This window comes from Arachis hypogaea, chromosome 7, assembly GCF_003086295.3.
Source record: "Arachis hypogaea cultivar Tifrunner chromosome 7, arahy.Tifrunner.gnm2.J5K5, whole genome shotgun sequence".
Taxonomy (NCBI): Eukaryota; Viridiplantae; Streptophyta; class Magnoliopsida; order Fabales; family Fabaceae; genus Arachis; species Arachis hypogaea.
The window spans coordinates 654342-675012 of record NC_092042.1 but is presented as its reverse complement, the minus strand read 5'-3'; the positions used below and the strand labels follow the sequence as shown (position 1 = coordinate 675012).

The window sequence follows — 20671 nt, the reverse complement described above, 5'->3', positions numbered from 1 at the left end:
AATTTTTGTCTAAAAAAGTTAAAATGGAAAAGTCAATTAAAAAACGAGCAGAAACCTATAATATTTGCGAATGCGATTCAGTTTTAGTCAATACCAAAAGTTGTTTTCAACTTAATAACACCCAAAAAAGGTCAATGTAATTGTTCAACAAACAAGAAACATATAATACTTTCTAAATCCTACGGGAAAAGTCTTAGCATGAAATATTATGACAAAGATGTCAAACACAGGGGCTAAGCGCCTTCAGCCACTCATCGTTATGCATCCTATCTGCATCGAACCTGGATGATCGTCACTGGCTCCTTTGATATCACCTCGAAGACCCCCACACCACCTGGCTTGAAGTTGCACAATGAAGCAAAGTTCTCCCATCCTCCAGAAAAAACGCCGAAGCTACCATCCCTTTTTCCACTGTACCTTGTATATGTAGCTTCGACTGTATGTGGCCATGTGTGAGGATGATAGGGTGCCTCTGACCAGTGAAGTGATTGAGATGAGGGACGTTCGGCTGATTATAACACAAGAAATTTCAGTTAGTATTAGTTAATTTAATGCTTACTACAGTAAAACAATATTTCAACCAAATTGTTGCAACAACTTAACGCTTACCAATAACCGCGATGACATCATGCGAGCAGTTAAGTCCATCACAAAGAAAGGCCACTTGCTTTTGACCTTTGCGGAAACCGCTCTAGCACTGGCTGAAGGAGGGATGTTGATACACTTTGCAATTTCGTAATTACCAATCCTTACATATGGTGGTTCTTCAGGATCACGGAGTTGGTACGAGTTCTCAATGCCACCAAAATCGAAAATCCTGACTTGGAAAGTGGAGTTTCCTTTGTGTGTGAAATATAGCATGGAGTCCAGATTGATTTTGTACATCTGATAGAACTCCTCCCAGCCTCAAGTCAATGCAATTTTGCCACTTTGGAGTTGCGTCCAGAAGCACCGACAGGGGTTATTCCTTCTGTCAGGCACAACCAGGTCCAGGTAGGGGGTACAGTTTGGTAGCCCATCGGGAGTTATAGGTAATGACTGTTACAAATTGGTGAAGTTCTGTCAAAACATCGATAACATTGCAAAAACTCTAAAATTAAGAGGTGTTAAGGAAACGGATGTCAGTTACCAGTTTGAACATTGAAGGCCTTATTACTGGCTTTAGAAACCTCATCTTGTAGCTCTGTGTCGTACCGTTATCAATCTCTTGGACTCTCTTACCCTTGTCCTTCGAAGTCGTCGTCTATGGCAAGTGTCACACAATTGCCAAGTTCAAAAAGGAACAAGGTCAGAGTACATTTAAAAAAACCCATACAGTCGAAGCTTCTGATTTAAAATCAACACACATGCATGTTTTTGGAATTGGAAACTAAGTGGTTCAATTTTTCCACACACAGTGCAACTATATTTTGTTGTAATGGTTTACTGTCGTGATCTATTGAATCTTTAACAGAACAATCTTAATCAAACCTAAATGAATAAAATCCTTTTCAAACGAAGAAATCAGAAACCCAAATCAGTCCCCCAATCATTTAAAAAATGCTTAACCATCTTAATTTGATTTTACTACGATTGCATTTTTAGTAGATTGACACTACATGCAGATGATGATTAACAACCGACCACTATCAGGAGAAGAGTGAGGATAGAGTTTCACCTTGTTTGACATATTCTCCGAGACGAAGCTGTTGGAGTTGATGCCTTCAGCAGCAACTTCTGTGTTATGTTGGGGTTCCTTTAAGGGTTTTTTTTGAAGGAAGACAGAAGGTGAATACTGATTAATGAAGGATACTTATGTTACACGCTTGTGAATCAAAAGAAAATATAAAGTAAAAAATGAGGGGTTAAAAAATGCGGCGTTTTTTTTAAAAAAAATTAGTGAGTAATTTAGCTACTTAAACCTTGTGGTTTTCAATAATCTCCAACAAATATTCTGTTCTATCCCAATAACTCCCCGTAAATCCCTCTCCTTTGAAGTTCGTTTTCAACGAAATACTGAATAAAATTTAATTTAACTTCAAAAAAAAGAAAAGAAATCCTAGGAAAATGAAATTATTAACTGATTGCTATTAACCGCATTAATTTATGCAAAGTTGCTGGAACACATTTTAATATTTAAGTAAAATAATTAATTTAATAACTCGGTTTATACGTAACTACTCCTATTTCCTTTGAAAATTAAATTCTTCAACATTTGATCCTATCGAAATTAATGCTACATTAAACTAAAACCGCTAGAAACTCGAAACAAACGTTTTAAAATTTTTAAAATTAAATTCAGTTTTTTAAATAACCTGATTATTGGGTATCTTTTTTTCTTTTTTAAAATGCCTGTGACTACCTATTTGATAACTATTATTGTTTATATTTAGATTCTTTAATGAAAATTAGTAAACTACATAAAACTAAAAAAATTTTTGCACATTTATAAACGACACATTTCCAAAACATTTTGATAATCAATGAATTAAAGTTTATGTTACGTTTTCCAAAATTTCGGATAACACAGAGTTAGCTAATAATAAGTACCATCTACCACTGATTCGACGTTTGGATTAATTTTACATTAAAAGGATTAATAAATTCTCAACTAACACAGTCACATAGCAAAACAACTGATATGAAAAAAAGTTACGTTCGTTAATCAACTATTGTTCGTCTTAAAACTTCCTTGGCATCTCCCTCCCTTCAACCACAGCCATCGTCGAAGTAATTAATCAAGAATGGAGTCTGGATTCCGGTAAGCATCTTCTTCAATTTTTTCTACCTCCTTTGATAGCAACCGTATCTGTGAAGGATAAAATAGAGCATATTGAAATAACTGCATGCATATATTAATTAAATAAAGAGTCACAAGATCTTTGGCTACTCCCTTCTTTTATGGTTTCGGACCACTGTGTTTTACTCCTTCTTGTTTCTACATGTTGGTTTAGGTATGTTAATGCATTAAGGAACATTCAACAATTGTACAACCAGTTCTATGTGTTTGGGCTATTTGCAACAGATGTACGTATATCCACAACTTTGCCTTCTTTCGTTGTTATGATTCTGTTAAAAAACATTTAGAAAACTTAGTTGCCATGGTTTTGTCTTGTTCCGCCACAGGATGATGTAGAATTCTCACCTAATATTGTGAATCTCTTCAAGTGGTACAGTTTATTTGGTTGACACTCAAGACAATTGCCTCCACATCAGACCCAAGCAAGACGGTAACAGGTTTTGGATAAAGGGAGCTGATTTAGGGAGGATACGGCGCATGTACAGACGAAGTTCTTTACTGAGTGTGGAGCTTAGGTACGTTGGCTGGGGAGTGTTCTACATGCTCGTCCGGGACATTAACCGGAAAGATGAACCTCCGTGTGTTGTTGATGAACTGTATGCACCGAAGGTTTTGCCTGACTATATCATTCAACGCTTAGCTTCGGTGTGCGGGGCTTGCTTCAACAAAGAAGCCCAACTTAGAGTCTACCAGACCGAGATGTTCCTTAGGAATCACCGCCGGATCCAACAACATCAATATTTTGATACTCAGCAGTCAGGGTGAGTAACAATGGACCATTATTTTCTGGTCTAATTTCTCACGTTTTCATGTTTTCTGCCTAAATTTTTTTAACTCAACTACAGTGTAAACAAGAGGCAACATGGTGGGGGGGCTGAGGCAGGTCCTAGTAAGCGACAGCGACCCCAGACCTCTCCTGAATCGTCTGTCAACCAGGGGTCAAATTAACAGATTTATGCAGACCTATAAACTTTCCTGTGTAGTGTAATTAATCAAAATGTTATCCTTAATGTGTTATTTTGTATGTGATGTAATGTGTTTGACATTTGGTGATCAGTTGTGATATACTATGGTTTGTATTTATGGTGCGTATGTTGCTTTCTATTTTATTGCGTCTATGTTTGGTTATCAGCAATGTATCGACCAGATATTGACTGCTACAGCATGCAAATACACTGCTACTGAATGCAAATGATCCTATACGCACGTATCATATATGATAACATTAGTATGTGGGAAAACAATGGATTATGTTAAGCATTAAAGATGAAAAAAATTTCCGATTAACTGTTAAACAATCAGTTTTACCATGAAAATGATTTTAGAGGTTTAACTATTCTTCTTGTTTAAGATTTGTTTGTGGCCATAACAAAATGATTGTCACAATATTGTATTCCCTCAAGAATGCTGGGTTTATTTGATTTCTTAACTTTGTTATTTTTTAGTTGGAGCACTCTCCCGGTTTTGGGTTTTCAAAAAAGTTAAGAAAAAAAAAACGTACTATATTTCCAAAACAAGTACATTCTCACGGGCCCACTTAAATGTCATTTAGAATTTTTGGTCATAGTGTATAATCCTTGATGTTTTAGAAAGATTTTTTTTCCTAACAACACCTTTAGGGCCCACGAATAAAATTAAAACTTATACACAAATTGTCTGCCACATACACCAGTCTAAATTTAAAATGACCAACTAAAAAGGGTGAACTTCAAGTAATATAGTTAAAAAAACATTCCTGCTATGTCTCCTACGTTAGTCCCAGTAAGTCCAAGTACATAACAATATCTTGTGTTTGAGAGGTACATGGTGAATGACTCCAAACGACATTAACTTAATTAATGGTCGTAGGGTTTGTTATTTCCAATTTAAACTTCATGACCACAGCCGAATAAGGAACCGGATTGATCAAGATTCTATCAACAGAATCAAGTAACATGAAAAGATAATCTAACTTGGATATTAAAAATGAGCCTACAACGTATATTTCATCTCCCTTAACAAGTAAAGATTCTGTTGGAACTAGATTATTTTGAAAAAAAGAAACTAACCTTTATCGTATATTGTACGACTAATTCAGACAGCGATAATGTGTTCCTGTCCACCATCTGATCCAACATTTCATGCCTTGTATGGTATGATGAACGACATTTTTGTCCCCCATGATAATGCGAGGGATTGATGCGTCGTTGAAAAGAACGAAAGCAAAATCACCGGATTCTTTGTCCCTCCGAGGCATGACTGTCACCCTTTGAACCACATGACCAAACATGTTGCAGAAAAACTCAGCAATGTCCTCTGCAGTGGGCATGGACTCTCGACCGAAGCATACGGTCAGTGTCTTTGGACGTTCTGCGTCATCCAGCTCCTTGCAGACATACTTCTGCTTTCCCTTATCTTGCTCAGTTTGCTTCCTCCTTGTTACATATGCATTCCTCGGCCATTGTTATGTCTACTCAATGCCTCTGGTGCAACCGATATGCACTGGTCCTGTGTGTTGAAACCCAGTAGTTCTTTAGGAGTCCTCTGGTACTCCAACCACATCGCATCCATCGTTATGTCGCCTAGAATTCTAGCGCAAATGGTTGATAGGGTATCGGGAATTAGAGTTAGGAGGACGGATCTCATCCTATGAACCTGGTATAACGTGAGATCAATTTTCAGCACGTGTCCGAGTGTTTCGAGTTTTCTGGACTTCTCAACAACCCCAGAGAACTCCTGAGATAGTAGGCATTGCAAACAGATGACACATTCATCTGCAAGACTGTTCATAAACCAGCCTTCATTTTTTATGGCTGTTTGCACAATACCATTCAGTCCCATTGTCTCCAGTGACAATAGAAATGCCATGACCATCAGGGACTGTTTAACTTTACGGTGAAGGACTTGCGTCAGCATCCTGAATGCAGTTCGATCGATTCCATGGAACATTTCCAAACATTCGATTGCCATGGTTGAGGGCTTCCTTCTAGTATCCATGTTGTATGGGTTAGAATTTGTAAGCATATAGTTTGTAGTTGTAGTTTTTTATGCTTAGACCACCAACTCATTTCCTCCTTCTTGTAGTCATGCAGCATGGTCTCCACTTTATTACACCATCTTCTTGCTCGTAGTCCTAGACTAACCATCACCTACCTAATTGGAATATTATTTATTGGCCTTAGTTACATTGTATACATGTATATGATTTTATTGATACCACTAGGTGCGGTTTATAGTTTTTTCTTGAAAAAAAAACATGTGATAACTTTATCTAGTAAGGCGAAATTGAAATTTAATTGCGTAAACCTCGCCATATTCTATGAATCATAACAGGTTATTTACCATATGCAGTAATAATTTTTGTATACTACATTATCATTTTAATTTACATAACTGAATAGATGTTACTAATTAATTCTCTAATAAAATTAATATTTATAGACCAAAATAAAAATAATATATAAAAAGTGGGAATATGCCTTAGAGTGAACGGTTTCGTGCTAATGGTTTATTGTGTGGCGGTTTCTGCTTCAACGTGTACGGTTTAGGGTTCGCGGTTTCGTCGTTAGGTCTTATGGTGAATGGTTCTGTGCCTCTGGTTTTTCGTTTGGCGGTTTCCGGTTCAATGTGTACGGTTCAATGTGTACGAGTTAGTCAGTAGGTCTTATCATGAATGGTTCTGTGTCTATGGTTTATCGTTAGGCGGTTTCCGGTTCATCGTGGACGGTTTAGGGTTCGCGGTTTGATCGATTGGTCTTTTAGTGAACGGCTTCATGTATATTGTTTATTGTTTGCCGGTTTCCAGTACAATGCGCACGGTTCAATGTGTCCGGTCTAGTTACTAGATCTCAGACTGAATGGTCTTCGTGCCGATGGTTTATTGTTTGTCGGTTTCCCGTTCGATGTGTACGGTTTAGGGTTCGTGGTTTCGTCGGTAGGTCTTATCATGAATGGTTCTGTGCCTCTGGTTTATCGTTTGGCGGTTTTCGGTTCAATGTTTACGGTTTAGGGTTCGCGGTTTGATCGATTGGTCTTTTAGTGAACGGCTTCGTGTATATTGTTTATTGTTTGCCGGTTTCCAGTACAATGCGCACGGTTCAATGTGTCTGGTCTAGTTACTAGATCTCATACTGAATGGTCTTCGTGCCGATGGTTTATTGTTTGTCAGTTTCCCGTTCGATGTGTACGGTTTAAGGTTCGCGGTTTCGTCAGTAGGTCTTATCATGAATGGTTCTGTGCCTCTGGTTTATCGTTTGGCGGTTTCCGATTCAATGTTTATGGTTTAGGGTTTGCGGTTTGATCGCTAGGTCTTTTAGTGAAAGGCTTCGTGTATACTATTTATTGTTTGCCGGTTTCCGGTTCAATTCGCACGGTCCAGTGTGTACGGTTATAGTGAATAGGCCTTAGAGTGAACGGTTTCGTGCTAATGGTTTCTTGTACGGTGGTTTCTGCTTCAACGTGTACGGTTTAGGGTTCGCGGTTTTGTCGTTAGGTCTTATGGTGAATGGTTCTGTGCCTCTGGTTTTTCGTTTGGCGGTTTTCGGTTCAATGTTTACGGTTTAGGGTTCGCGGTTTGATCGCTAGGTCTTTTAGTGAACGGCTTCGTGTATACTATTTATTTTTTGCCGGTTTCCGGTTTAATTCGCATGGTCCAGTGTGTACGGTTATAGTCAATAGGCCTTAGAGTGAACGGTTTCGTGCTAATGGTTTATTGTGTGGCGGTTTCTGCTTCAACGTGTACGGTTTAGGGTTTGCGGTTTCGTCATTAGGTCTTATGGTGAATGGTTCTGTGCCTCTGGTTTTTTGTTTGGCGGTTTCCGGTTCAATATTTACGGTTTAGGGTTCGCGGTTTGATCGTTAGGTCTTTTAGTGAACGGCTTCGTGTATACTATTTATTTTTTGCCGGTTTCTGGTTCAATTCGCACGGTCTAGTGTGTACGGTTATAGTGAATAGGCCTTAGAGTGAACGATTTCGTGCGAATGGTTTATTGTGTGGCGGTTTCTGCTTCAACGTGTACGGTTTTGGGTTTGCGGTTTCATCATCAGGTCTTATGGTGAATGGTTCTGTGCCTCTGGTTTTTCGTTTGGCGGTTTCTGGTTCAATGTTTACGGTTTAGGGTTCGCGGTTTGATCGCTAGGTCTTTTAGTGAACGGCTTTGTGTATACTATTTATTTTTTTCCGGTTTCCAGTTCAATTCGCACGGTCCAGTGTGTACGGTTATAGTGAATAGGCCTTAGAGTGAATGGTTTCGTGCTAACGGTTTATTGTGTGGCGGTTTCTGCTTCAACCTGTACGGTTTAGGATTCACGGTTTCGTCGTTAGGTCTTATGGTGAATGGTTCTGTGCCTCTGGTTTTTCGTTTGGCGGTTTCCGGTTCAATGTGTACGGTTCAATGTGTACGAGTTAGTTAGTAGGTCTTATCATGAATGGTTCTGTGTCTATGGTTTATCGTTAGGCGGTTTCCGGTTCATCGTGGACGGTTTAGGGTTCGCGGTTTGATCGATTGGTCTTTTAGTGAACGGCTTCGTGTATATTGTTTATTGTTTGCCGGTTTCCAGTACAATGCGCACGGTTCAATATGTCCGGTCTAGTTACTAGATCTCAGACTGAATGGTCTTCGTGCCGATGGTTTATTGTTTGTCGGTTTCCCGTTCGATGTGTACGGTTTAGGGTTCGTGATTTCGTCGGTAGGTCTTATCATGAATGGTTCTGTGCCTCTGGTTTATCGTTTGGCGGTTTTCGGTTCAATGTTTACGGTTTAGGGTTCGCGGTTTGATCGCTAGGTCTTTTAGTGAACGGCTTCGTGTATACTATTTATTGTTTGCCGGTTTCTGGTTCAATTCGCACGGTCCAGTGTGTACGGTTATAGTGAATAGGCCTTAGAGTGAACGGTTTCGTGCTAATGGTTTATTGTATGGCGGTTTCTGCTTCAACGTGTACGGTTTAGGGTTCGCGGTTTCGTCGTTAGGTCTTATGGTGAATGGTTCTGTGCCTCTGGGTTTTCGTTTGGCGGTTTCCGGTTCAATGTTTACGGTTTAGGGTTCGCGGTTTGATCGCTAGGTCTTTTAGTGAACGGCTTCGTGTATACTATTTATTTTTTGCCGGTTTCCGGTTCAATTCGCACGGTCCAGTGTGTACGGTTATAGTGAATAGGCCTTAGAGTGAAGGATTTCGTGCTAATGGTTTATTGTGTGGCGGTTTCTGCTTCAACGTGTACGGTTTAGGGTTCGCGGTTTCGTCGTTAGGTCTTATGGTGAATGGTTCTGTGCCTCTGGTTTTTCGTTTGGCGGTTTCTGGTTCAATGTGTACGGTTCAATGTGTACGAGTTAGTCAGTAGATCTTATCATGAATGGTTTTGTGTCTATGGTTTATCGTTAGGTGGTTTCCGTTTCATCGTGGACGGTTTAGGGTTCGCGGTTTGATCGATTGGTATTTTAGTGAACGGCTTCGTGTATATTGTTTATTGTTTGCCGGTTTCCAGTACAATGCGCACGGTTCAATGTGTCTGGTCTAGTTACTAGATCTCAGGCTGAATGGTCTTCGTGCCGATGGTTTATTGTTTGGCGATTTCCCGTTCGATGTATACGGTTTAGGGTTCGCGGTTTCGTCGGTAGGTCTTATCATGAATGGTTCTGTGCCTCTGGTTTTTCGTTTGGCGGTTTCCGGTTCAATGTTAACGGTTTAGGATTCACGGTTTGATCGCTAGGTCTTTTAGTGAACGGCTTCGTGTATCTTGTTTATGGTTTGCCGGTTTCCGGTTCAATGCGCACGGTCCAGTGTTAATTTTTATGATTTTTTTATAATTTTTTGTTCATATCATTTCCTTTTTTTCTATCTTTTATTACATTGTATTTATGTTGTGTATGAAATTTTTTTATTTTTTTATTCAAATAAATTTTATTTAATTTTTATTGTATTTTTTTGTTCATATGATATATGTTGTTGGTTTTATGAAATTTTTATTATTTTTTATCTGTATGATTTTTTTCCTATTGTTTGATGTACTATATCTTTGTTTTATACTAATTTTTTTTACTTTTTATTTTGACTTTGTAAAATTTGTGATTGTAATTATTATTTATTACGTTTATTATCAAAATTTTGTAAAATATAAACTATGATCCTATAAAAAAGACAAAATAACTAAAAAATTAATTATAAATAACAATAGAGCCATAAATAGTGAAAATTTATAGTCCAAGATAATACTAAATTAAAGAGTACAGGTAATATTAGAAAACTTATAGAATATTTTTTATTGTTTAACATTATAAAATTTATAGTACTCTCTTTCATAGTTTTTTAATGTATTTATTTATTTATATAATAAATATTTTTTATATTATTTTTGTTAGGTTCTATTTTTGCTTTTGTATATAAAAAATAATTTAAATTGATGTCTCTTTTAGTAATTTTTTATCTAAAAGTGATTTTGAGTAGTATAATCCAGACAACATTTATTTTGCTATAATCAATTTTGATACAAAAATTGCCAAACATAAATCACGTTAACCGAAACTTACTTTTCATCAAAATCAATTTTGTAAAATCAATTTTAAGCAAATGCACTTTTGCAAATTGAAATCCAAACACACACTTAATGGTTCCAATCTTAGAGTGAATAAATCCAATGTTATGATACTAATAAAAAAGTTCCAAACACATTACTAATAGTTAGTTTTAAGTTTCGTTATTATCTTTCGGGGAAGGAAGTGCTTTGCGATGAGGGATGGGAAGTTCAGTCTCCTATAAGTGATAGGCAACGGGCCTAAAGGTGGAAAGCAAAAAAGTCATTAGGCAATAAATTAGGGTGCACCATAAGTTAGATGATGAGTGACCATGACAAAGGAAAAATCAAAGATCTGTGTTGGAGACAGGTAATGGTATACACATAGTTAATGAAAAGGAATATAACTCATAGGAAATGGAATAAAAATTCCCCTTTTCTTGAGCTAGCAGCAAATACGTGTATTATTTTCATGCTAACCTTTTCGAGTGTTTAGCCGTCGCATTAAACTCTGTTGCGGACTAAATCTTTGACCGAGTGTGTGAAACAACAAGAGATAACAACAAACAAAATTCTGTTATATGAGCATATTACTTTATGAGCAACTTAATGGAGACAAGCATTCAATACGAAAATTAAAACAAATCTTCCAGTCACCGATTGGTAAAAGAAAAAAAATAGACGGTTACCAGAAAATGTTTAATAGCTTTGACAACAGAAAAGGAAATTAAACAAATGTATTGAGCTGAATAACTTCAAATAATTTAAAAAAAATTGGTTGTAGCCTTATCTTTTACCAATCAGAAAAAAGATTTTTTTGTAAATTTTTTTTATTCAAAAATTTAGGAATATAAACTGGAAACGTAAACTGCCTGATATATTAAAAGGCCAAAATCCAAATATCACTTGTCAAAACTCCTTTGAATAGTAGGGACAACCTACCATGTTTGTTATTCTTTTAAGAAATTGTGCTCGCTAGTGGAGTGCAACTCATTAACTGAACATATTGCAGTATTTTTCATTTTTTTTAAATAAAAAAATTAAACAACTAAAACACCCAATGGCTGCCAGAGGAAAGCGACGCTCAACACAAAAAATAGAAAAGGGAGAGGACGAAGCCAAAAAGGAACAAAGTGGAAAAATCTCGAGAAAAGTTGTCGACAAGGAAGTGATAGAACTGTCATCAAGGTTAGAATTAAATTATATTTCCAGAAACTAGTGAAGTCCTTTTATAACGATTCCGAATATAAAGTATTCATATTTTTAAGTTTTGTTTCTCATAGTCTCCGAGGAAGCACCATGCATGACCAGCGACTACATGTAAATTTTAACGGTGGAGCCAGCAAAGAGATAGGCGACGACTTCAGTAAAACTACAGTCGTAGAACCTTCCCTAAAAGAAGTGGTAACGCAAATGTCGACGATGATGAATACACTTACAAACCTGATTGCTTCCCAGACCAAGACGTGTTATCTTGTGTTTGGAACTATGCCACAAACAATCAATCTTCTGAATGGGCCGCCCGATAACTTCAACCCCACATTAATGCCTGTGATCATGAGTGGATTCAGCATGCCGTCCGGTACTCTTGAGAGGAATCTGGATTCCTCCAAGAAGATTAGATCCAACATGTCAAGCATTCATCAAGCCGCGGATTCAAAATCGCATATAGCTACAAAGTGTTGTTCAATGTCTCCGAAGTGTGAACAGACACCGCCAGATGATTATGTTATTCGCCGAAGTTTGTTCAGCGATGATGGTACTGGAAAGAAGACAGCTACAGAACCAGTTATAACGAGTAGCTTAGACAAGGCTGTATATGTTAGCTACTTCAACCCGGCTGACAGAAAATTGCCACTAGCGAATGAAACCGCAAAGATACCTGCGGTGGGTTATATCATGTTAAGTAAGTTTTACAGATTTGTTGTGCTGGTTTACTATTAATAAATAACGGCTTAGTTTTCATTGTATCAGTGGAAGCCTGTTCTGTTCCGTCCCCCAGCTGATATGGCACTGTGCAAGGACGAAGTTTCAGTCGTAACCTACGTCTTTGGTTCAGATATGGAGGATGAAGAACTGAATTCGGAGATAATTTTACAGACAAACTTGTGGCACGCTAATAGGAGAGTCATGTATACTCTACTGCCGAACAAACCATTGGTGGACGAGGTATGGATTTTTCAGTCATTAGCCTTCGTTAATTTCATAAATGAAACTCCTTACATATAAAATAATTTTAACAAGGGAATATATGTTTATAATTTTTCTTATTGGCCGTCAATCAACGAACGCTGAAGCAGATCATAAACCTCACATCAAGCATGCTCATGTGTGATGCACGCAAGGACACCGGTTTTCCCTGCTTGTGGTTTTTACCCACTACATTTTCGGATCTCCATCTCCTGGTTTCCCTTGATCTTATACATGTTTATGAAAAATCAAATTTCAGCAATTTGCCCTTAATTGGACTCACTCCCCAAAGACTTTGAAACGCTATTACGCTGAGGAATACATGGGAAAGTTTGAGTCGTTATGCAAGGTAACTTTATAATTTAATTCTCGTAATATATGATAATGTAAATAAAAAACGCTTATTCCAATATAACTTATTTGTGTATATTTTTGATAGATTTTTGTTCCAATGAACGAGGATAACATGCACTGGTACCTGCTTGTAATTGATATAGAAAAAAGACACCTAATATTACTGGATTCTAAACCATGCGTCTCAAGCAGAACCAGATGTCGTCGTTGTGCGAAGCTAATGGTAATGTTGCAAAATTTCTAATAGGCGGAAATAGATTCTAAATTGCTTAAATAGACACCAGAGTTGACACCTGAATTAAATTTTACTTTGATTACAGGCACTGTTTATTGAGGAGATGCTTGATGACTCCACCTTCTATGCTAACCAAACAACACACAGACCAGTAATTTCAGAGTATCCTATAATACACCCTGCAGAAATTGGCGAGCAGAACGATTACTCGTAAGAAACCTTACAAGTTATTATTGATTGTTGAGTTCTCAATTACTGAGATGCATCAATGAATTTGCTAACGTGTGATGAATACATTTTCCTTCTGCACAAGTAAAAGAGTCGCTAACATATTTATTGACGTTGTAATAGTGCTATACATTGTTTTTCCGGCCAGCCTTGGTTACGGAAGATAATATTTTTTTACAGTACCATTTCGTCTGCTATGATTTTTTTTCCCTTAGGAATTAAGTTGGTTATAGACTTCAATAAACTTTTTTTACATATACAAGGAATGATTGTGGAGTTTGGGTGACAACCTGATGAGGGAGTGCCAATGGAGGAGTAACTACAATATTAAGGTAGTTATAAAATAAAATTTGTTTCATGGTTTCATATATTATCTCAAAATTTTAATCTAACCTATGCGTCTGAATTCTTTTGTGTTTTCTCCTAGGTAAATGATAGCACTAGATTACGGCTGGCTATTGATTTGGTGATGAATCCATTCAATTTGAAATCCCAAGAAGTCCTTGAAGCAGCAAAGAAATACTACAACGAAATATCTAAAAAGGAAGAGCGATTGGTTAAGGGGTTAGGAAGTATGCTCTGAGTTATTTATACCTAAGGCATTAAAATAATTGTGTCCATTGCATAGACTTTTAATACTATAATGCGTGCAATAAGTTATTCTGGTTATGTTATTTTAAGTACGTTCGGTTAATTTTTGATTGACGTTTTGTGTTGCGCTTACTGAAATTGAAAAAAGCTACTGGGTCGTAAAAAATATGATTATGTTATTTGAAGTACTTTATGTTAATTTATGAATGGAACAGCACATTCTGATATATTAATAAAGAAAGGTTTGCATGATTTCGTATATTTTGTCAAACAATTTAGTAAACATGATTTCAATAATTTACGTAAATATGAACACAATATTAAACTTATTATATTTTTTAATTTTATTATGTGTAACCTTCGTTATGTTTATTCATCTAGTGATACGTATACCAATGAATGGTTATTAAACTACATTTACCTTTACCAAAACATGAGTAATACAATTCAAATAGAGTTTATTATGTGTATTTATTATTTAGTTTAGATTTACGAAAAGGTATGATTAGTGATGAGGTTTGAATCCTAATTGATGGCTTCAATATATCACTTCAACTTCATTTCCAACCGGTGTGACCTCTGGTTTTACCCTCTTTAAAAGTAAAACTTGACTTCCTAGAGAAAATCATTTGACAACACCATTGTAAACCCTCTCCTAATTCACTCACCGTGGCTATCAACTTCAGAGACTAGTCACTAATATTAGCAAACAAAGATGGAGCCAGAATTCCGGTAAGCATATAACTATTTTTTTCATTTTGTTAACTATTTTTTCCACACGCATGACCATCTGTCCTTGCATGGTTTGTTCTTTTTTAACATTAATTACTTCTCAAGTTTCGGTTCTGTCCTTCCATGGTTTCTTATTCTTAACAATACTGACTTTTCAACATTTGGTTCGTGGTGGCTACCGGCTAGTTACGTCAGTGCCTTAAGGAACGTGAGAAGATGCCCTGAATAGACTTTTGTCCTAAACCTATTCCCAACAGATGTAAGCTTACTTCCGGCACCGCAGACACTACTTCTCTTTACGGTTTTTTATCTAATTTTTTTCAAAATCTGTTTAACATCTAATTTTGTTTCTCTGACTATAGGAAGATGTAAGGATTCCACAGCACATTGTATGGCACTTTTCGTTCTTCACAACCACTGATCTGTACTTAATAGACAGACAAGACAACTGTCTCCATATCCACCCAACTAGAGACGGTGATAACTACTGGATTAACGCAGCCGACATGAGGAGGATAAGATCTCTCTTTCGACCAACTCCACGGCTTATGCTGGAACTCAGTTATGTAGGTTGGGGTATCTTCCACATGCTTGCATGTGACCATACTCGTTCGGTAGAAATGCCCAGAGCCGTTGAGGAGATATATGCCTCAAACGTATTGCCGGACCAAATCAAACACTGGCTGGCGGACAGATGCAACGTACACTTCAACAAGAATGAACAGGTAGCTGCGTTTGAGACTGAAAGGTTATTACGCCGGCAGCATCGGAGGCAAGAAGGTTCACCACCGCGTCCTCACGAGTCAAGGTAATAATAACTTGTTTACTTAGGAAAGTAAGTCTACATACTTTATTATATTCATTGTTGTATAATAAATTTTCCAAAATTACTGCAGGTTCAACCACCGTCAACAGGGGGAGGTGCAGTGGGAGGACCTAGTAGGAGGGCAATCGCAGGACCTAGTAGGAGGTATGGAAGAAATTCGCCATCTGACTCTTCCGACTCGTCTGTGAACCAGATAACACCATCATCGTAGGACAAAAGATGACAGATTAATTTGTTTAAGGTTTATTGGTGAAATAATGTTTTGTAGTAGTGTTTCGGTAGCCATGTCTATATGTACATGTTTACTTTTGTGGAAATCTTCGATTAGTATTCTGTGTAATAGCTTTGATTTTCTGAATGTAAATTATGGTGTTGGACTTCGTTATTTTGTTAATGTATATACATCTATGGGTTTATTTTTGATCAAGTCTCACACAAGTCTACCATAAGAAGTATTTTTTTATTCCGGTCTTTAATTGTAAGAAAATTCGGTAACAACGACTTTTTTATCATGGGGAAAACTTGAATGTTGTTTACCTATGGCTGCATGGATGAGGGTGTGCCAGTGGTAGCTAGTAACATCCTAATTAGGTATTGGAAATACTTTATGCTGAATCTGCGGAAATGATTAATTTGGGAGTAACATGGTTTTCTTTAGGATGAGGGGTTGTAATGTTGCGGTAAGGCAAAAAAAATTGGAAATCAAGTAAACAGATTAGTGAGTATATCAGCAAATTAAAACTTCATAGGGAAAATTTGCGGCTGCATCTAATTTCAAACTAGAAAAACAAAAAATCAAAGATAAGCTTATTGGAGTATGTTGGAATTCCAACTGAATTTATTTACTAGGGTAGGCAAAAACTTGGGTAGACGAGTCAAATTTAATGGTACTAAACACCTAGTTCAAACAGGTTACGATAACACCGGTAAATACAATATTCTGCCTCATCAATTCTTGTTGGATGCTGCATCTCACACAATTAATAAGTTAGACTAATTTAGGTTCATTACTTAAAAGAGAGCAACATACTTCAACAATTCAAAAACTACAAAGTAAACACAACCGAAAACCAAGACTACGAAACGCGCGTCTAGTAAAATGGCTAAATTCCAACTTTCCTTGCCGATTATTTCGGATGAACTGCTACAAGAAATCTTCCTGCGTAGTAGTGCCAAAGCTGTAGGGAGATGTATGTGCTTGAATAAATTCTGGCACCGACAGCTACGCCAACCAGAGACATGCATACACCACATGCGAAGGCAAAAAGTGTTAGATCAACATGTTTTGTTTCATGTTGGATACTCACTACTGTTAATGGGTTCAGATTCACTATATATAGTGAATGCTGCTTCTGGAGAAGAAGTGAATGTTCAGCATCCTTTCGGAGTTGGCATCCATGGGTGGTTTCGTATTGTGGGAGTGTCAAACGGGAACATATGTTTCAAGTTCTCTCGTGAACGAGACAACACAAGACTTTTGGTATGGAATCTGACAACACAATGCTCTAGAGAAATTTTCGACACCCACAGGGACCACGGTAGATCGTTTTTCCCAGTATATGGTTTCGGTCATGTTCCAAACTCAGATGCATACACAGTCATACATATGTGCAAAAGGGACATAGCTGATGCCTACGTTTTTTTCTCTAGATATTGTTCAAGGCGTTCTACATGGTTTCACTGCGTTGATTGTCTCCCTGGTGTAGAAAAAATTGACCCTAACTCTGTTTTTAATAATGGTCAGGCGTATTGGATAACTGGTACAGGAGATAGCTATGCTACACCCAAGTCTGTTTTATGTTACAGTGTTGAAGATGAATCATTTAGCGAGGTGTCTATCCCTGTAGGTGCAATATATACCGTTCACAATTTACTAACCCACAAGGAAAAAGTTGCACTCCTCGCTCATACACACAACGAATTTGGTTATGTCGCAGCAATTTGGCACTTGAATGAAGACGCGGATGGAAACAGAATATTAGAGCAATACTGCAGGTTCGCGAGTCAAAGCATCAGAGAAAATCCAATACTATTCGTGGATGATAACCTACTTTTGTTGGTGAACAATTCAAAGGAAAGAGAGTTACTCGTCAATTACAGGTATAGAGAGCTTGTGTTGACAGAATATGACATCGAACATGGCACTAGAAATCTATTGGTGAGGAGAGCATGGCGATACCTAGAAATGCCACACCCGATCACAGTAAGGTCTACACTCAAGTATTTTGCAAGGATGTTTCTTGTCTAGAAATAATTGACATTTAGATATACTCCGACTACATGTATTGTGGAACTTGGTTGAAACTCTTTGTTTACTATTCCAGCTGATGTTAATTATGTTTTTTTTTGTTAATGGAATCCCTAGAACTGTTATGACAATGGTTAATTCCTAGTGTTTTTTCTTTCAGTCTGTCTTTACAATTGTATGTTTTACATTGGTTTGAAAGAGCCAAAATTAAGAGAAATAGCATAACAACCTCAATCTATCTAATTTGATGTGTCGTGTAGTCTTCCTCATGTACAGGAGATTTATAATGGTGTTATTCTGTTTCTAACCATCCTAGTATAGGGATTATGTGAGAAATAACAGTTAACCTACTAATATTTTACGCGAATATTCAATCAAGAAATGCTATTCCAAAAAAACATTGATCAAATTAACGGTTAACACAAACATAAATGGAATAAATAGTTACCTGGAAAAACTTGGTTTTCTTTTAAAATTCCGGAGAGAGTTGGGCTTAACAGGTTTCAAGCCAGTTGCTGCATTAATCCTGACTTGAATTATCCACTAACTGTTTTTGTAGCTGGCCCAAGTTGATAGATAGCCCACTTTACTTTTAAATAGACTTGAACTACCAAAAAATAAACGTCTTTCCAGGTTAGTTGACCGAGCCCAATCCTAAGTATGACAGAAAGACTAAATATTCAGTTAATTAAAGTAACAAACGTTGGGGAAAAAAATTCGATGACCTTTGATCATATACTATGTTACACCTTAATACCTAACCAGAACTGATCTGGGATAATCGTGAATCGAGACAATTCGACCTATAATTCGACCAAAGTTTTCCTACGTAACACGATTCGACCAAAAAAGACGACATATAAACGGACATATAAACGGGCAATGTTACAAGAGAAACTTACATGATGGCCCTGGGTTTTAAGAGAACATTTGTATACACCACTGCTTTGTTGGACGATGACAGAACCTAGCCCAGTGCACGGTAAAACCTGCAATAAGCCATATACTCATTGAATATTATTTTATAAGAAGAAAAAAAGAGCAACCCAGTACATGGTAACCTGGTAAGACCTGCAATAAGCCATTAGCACTCCATGAACAAACTCCAGCTTGCACTCTACCTCCACGGCCACGTCGCTGAAATGATCAACCCGTTAGCACTCGTTCATTTACTTTGGATTATAGAGTAATAGGAATTCAAACAAGTGCATGAAGGGGTGAATAAAGTCAAACAAATTGAGCAAACAAAGGATTCAGCAATAATGGGAAGTTATGGTTTTTTAAAAAGTCAGATCTTTCAATTGGAGTATTATACCACATGTGCAAGGGTATAAAGATGATGATCTACAACTTCAATACCTAATGAGATGAAGCCTTTAAAATCCATTATGTAAACAGACAGGTGATGAGCGGATATTTTATACGCTTTTTGGGGGTAATTTCATGTAGATTTTAGTATGTTTTAATTAGTTTTTAGTAGAATATTATTAGTTTTTAGGCAAAAATCATATTTCTGGACTTTACTATGAGTTTGTGTGTTTTTCTGTGATTTCAGGTAATTTCTGGCTGAAATTGAGGGAGCTGAGCAAAAATCTGAGTTAGGCTGAAAAAGGACTGCTGATGCTGTTGGATCCTGACCTCCCTGCACTCGGAATGGATTTCACTCAAACGTGTGTGTTTTCCTATCTAAGATGTTCATTTGCGCTTAATTGTGAAGGAGGTGATGATCCGTGACACTCATCACCTTCCTCAACCCATGAACGTGTGCTTGACAAACACCTCCATTCTATATCAGAATGAATGAGCATCTCTTAGCTTCCTTAATCAGAATCTTCGTGGTATAAGCTAGAACTGATGGCGGCCATTCTTGAGGATCCGGAAAGTCTAAACCTTGTCTGTGGTATTTCGAGTAGGATTCAAGGATTGAATGGCTGTGACGAGCTTCAAACTCGCGGTTGCTGGGCTTGATGACAAACGCAAAAGGATCAATGGATCCTATTCTAACATGATCGAGAACCGACAGCTGATTAGTCGTGCTGTGACAGAGCATCTGGAATGTTTTCACTGAGAGGATGGGAAGTAGCCACTGACAATGGTGACACCCTACATACAGCTTGCCGTAGACAGGCTTTACAAACAATTGAGTTAAATATTACATTGCAGAAATTCAGAGGACAAAGCATCTCCAAAACTCCAACATATTCCCTATTACTGCATTACAAGTAATTAATTCTCGCTCTTTTATTTTTCTAATAATTCCAACTGATAACTTTAATTGACATCCTGACTAAGAATAATAAAATAAACATAGCTTGCTTCAAACCAATAATCTTCGTGGGATCGACCTTTACTCACGTAAGGTATTACTTGGACGACCCAGTGCACTTGCTGGTTAGTTGTACGGATTACAAATTCGTGCACCAACAGGCTAGCTTATTTCAAGCATAATAGCTTGCTGAACAATTTATGTGTATTAGAACAAAGCAATGGCCATCCATCATGATCAAATAAACTACAAGTGTTAAGATTTATTTAGGTTCAAGAGATTAGGAATTTCAAAACCTATGCAGGAAATTTTCTGAAAGGAAAGCAATTAAACTTGACTAACAAGTTGCAATTCAACAAATTTCCAAAGCCTAACATAACATTCTAGTTTACTTTCAGCTTCTTCATTCTCTCACAACTTAAAATTTATGCTGCACACTAGTACATAAGAAGAAAAACAGATCTTGTCAATTATCTATTGTGGTGGCTGCATGATTTGTCATGGAAGTCACTAAATCATCCGTGTATATTGTCATGCCCTTCACCTTCCTACTCTTACAGAATTGCCGGAGATTGAGTTATAACGTGACTGCAATCTTAAGCATTCGTTTCACTAATAAAAAGGTTGCTATTTTCTGGTATTCAGGCTGACTTACTACAACATATTAGCCTTCATATGCTACTGAAATTAGTAGGGAACTTTGATAACTAAGTCACAAAAAATAAATACCATAAA

The 20671-nt window shown here is 37.2% G+C and overlaps 3 protein-coding genes across 3 annotated transcripts in view; 1 reads left to right on the top strand and 2 right to left on the bottom strand.

The window, feature by feature from the left end:
* Window positions 1-20671, bottom strand: part of LOC112765592 (probable F-box protein At4g22165) — a 136899-nt gene that overhangs the window by 26975 nt on the left and 89253 nt on the right. The window lies entirely within an intron of this gene.
* On the bottom strand, window positions 5198-5755 carry LOC112703835 (uncharacterized). Its single transcript, XM_025755466.1, has one exon. The coding sequence runs from the start codon at window positions 5753-5755 to the stop codon at window positions 5198-5200; it is 558 nt and encodes a 185-aa protein (XP_025611251.1).
* On the top strand, window positions 16522-17670 carry LOC140174534 (F-box/kelch-repeat protein At3g06240-like). The gene has a single exon (XM_072199823.1). The coding sequence runs from the start codon at window positions 16522-16524 to the stop codon at window positions 17668-17670; it is 1149 nt and encodes a 382-aa protein (XP_072055924.1).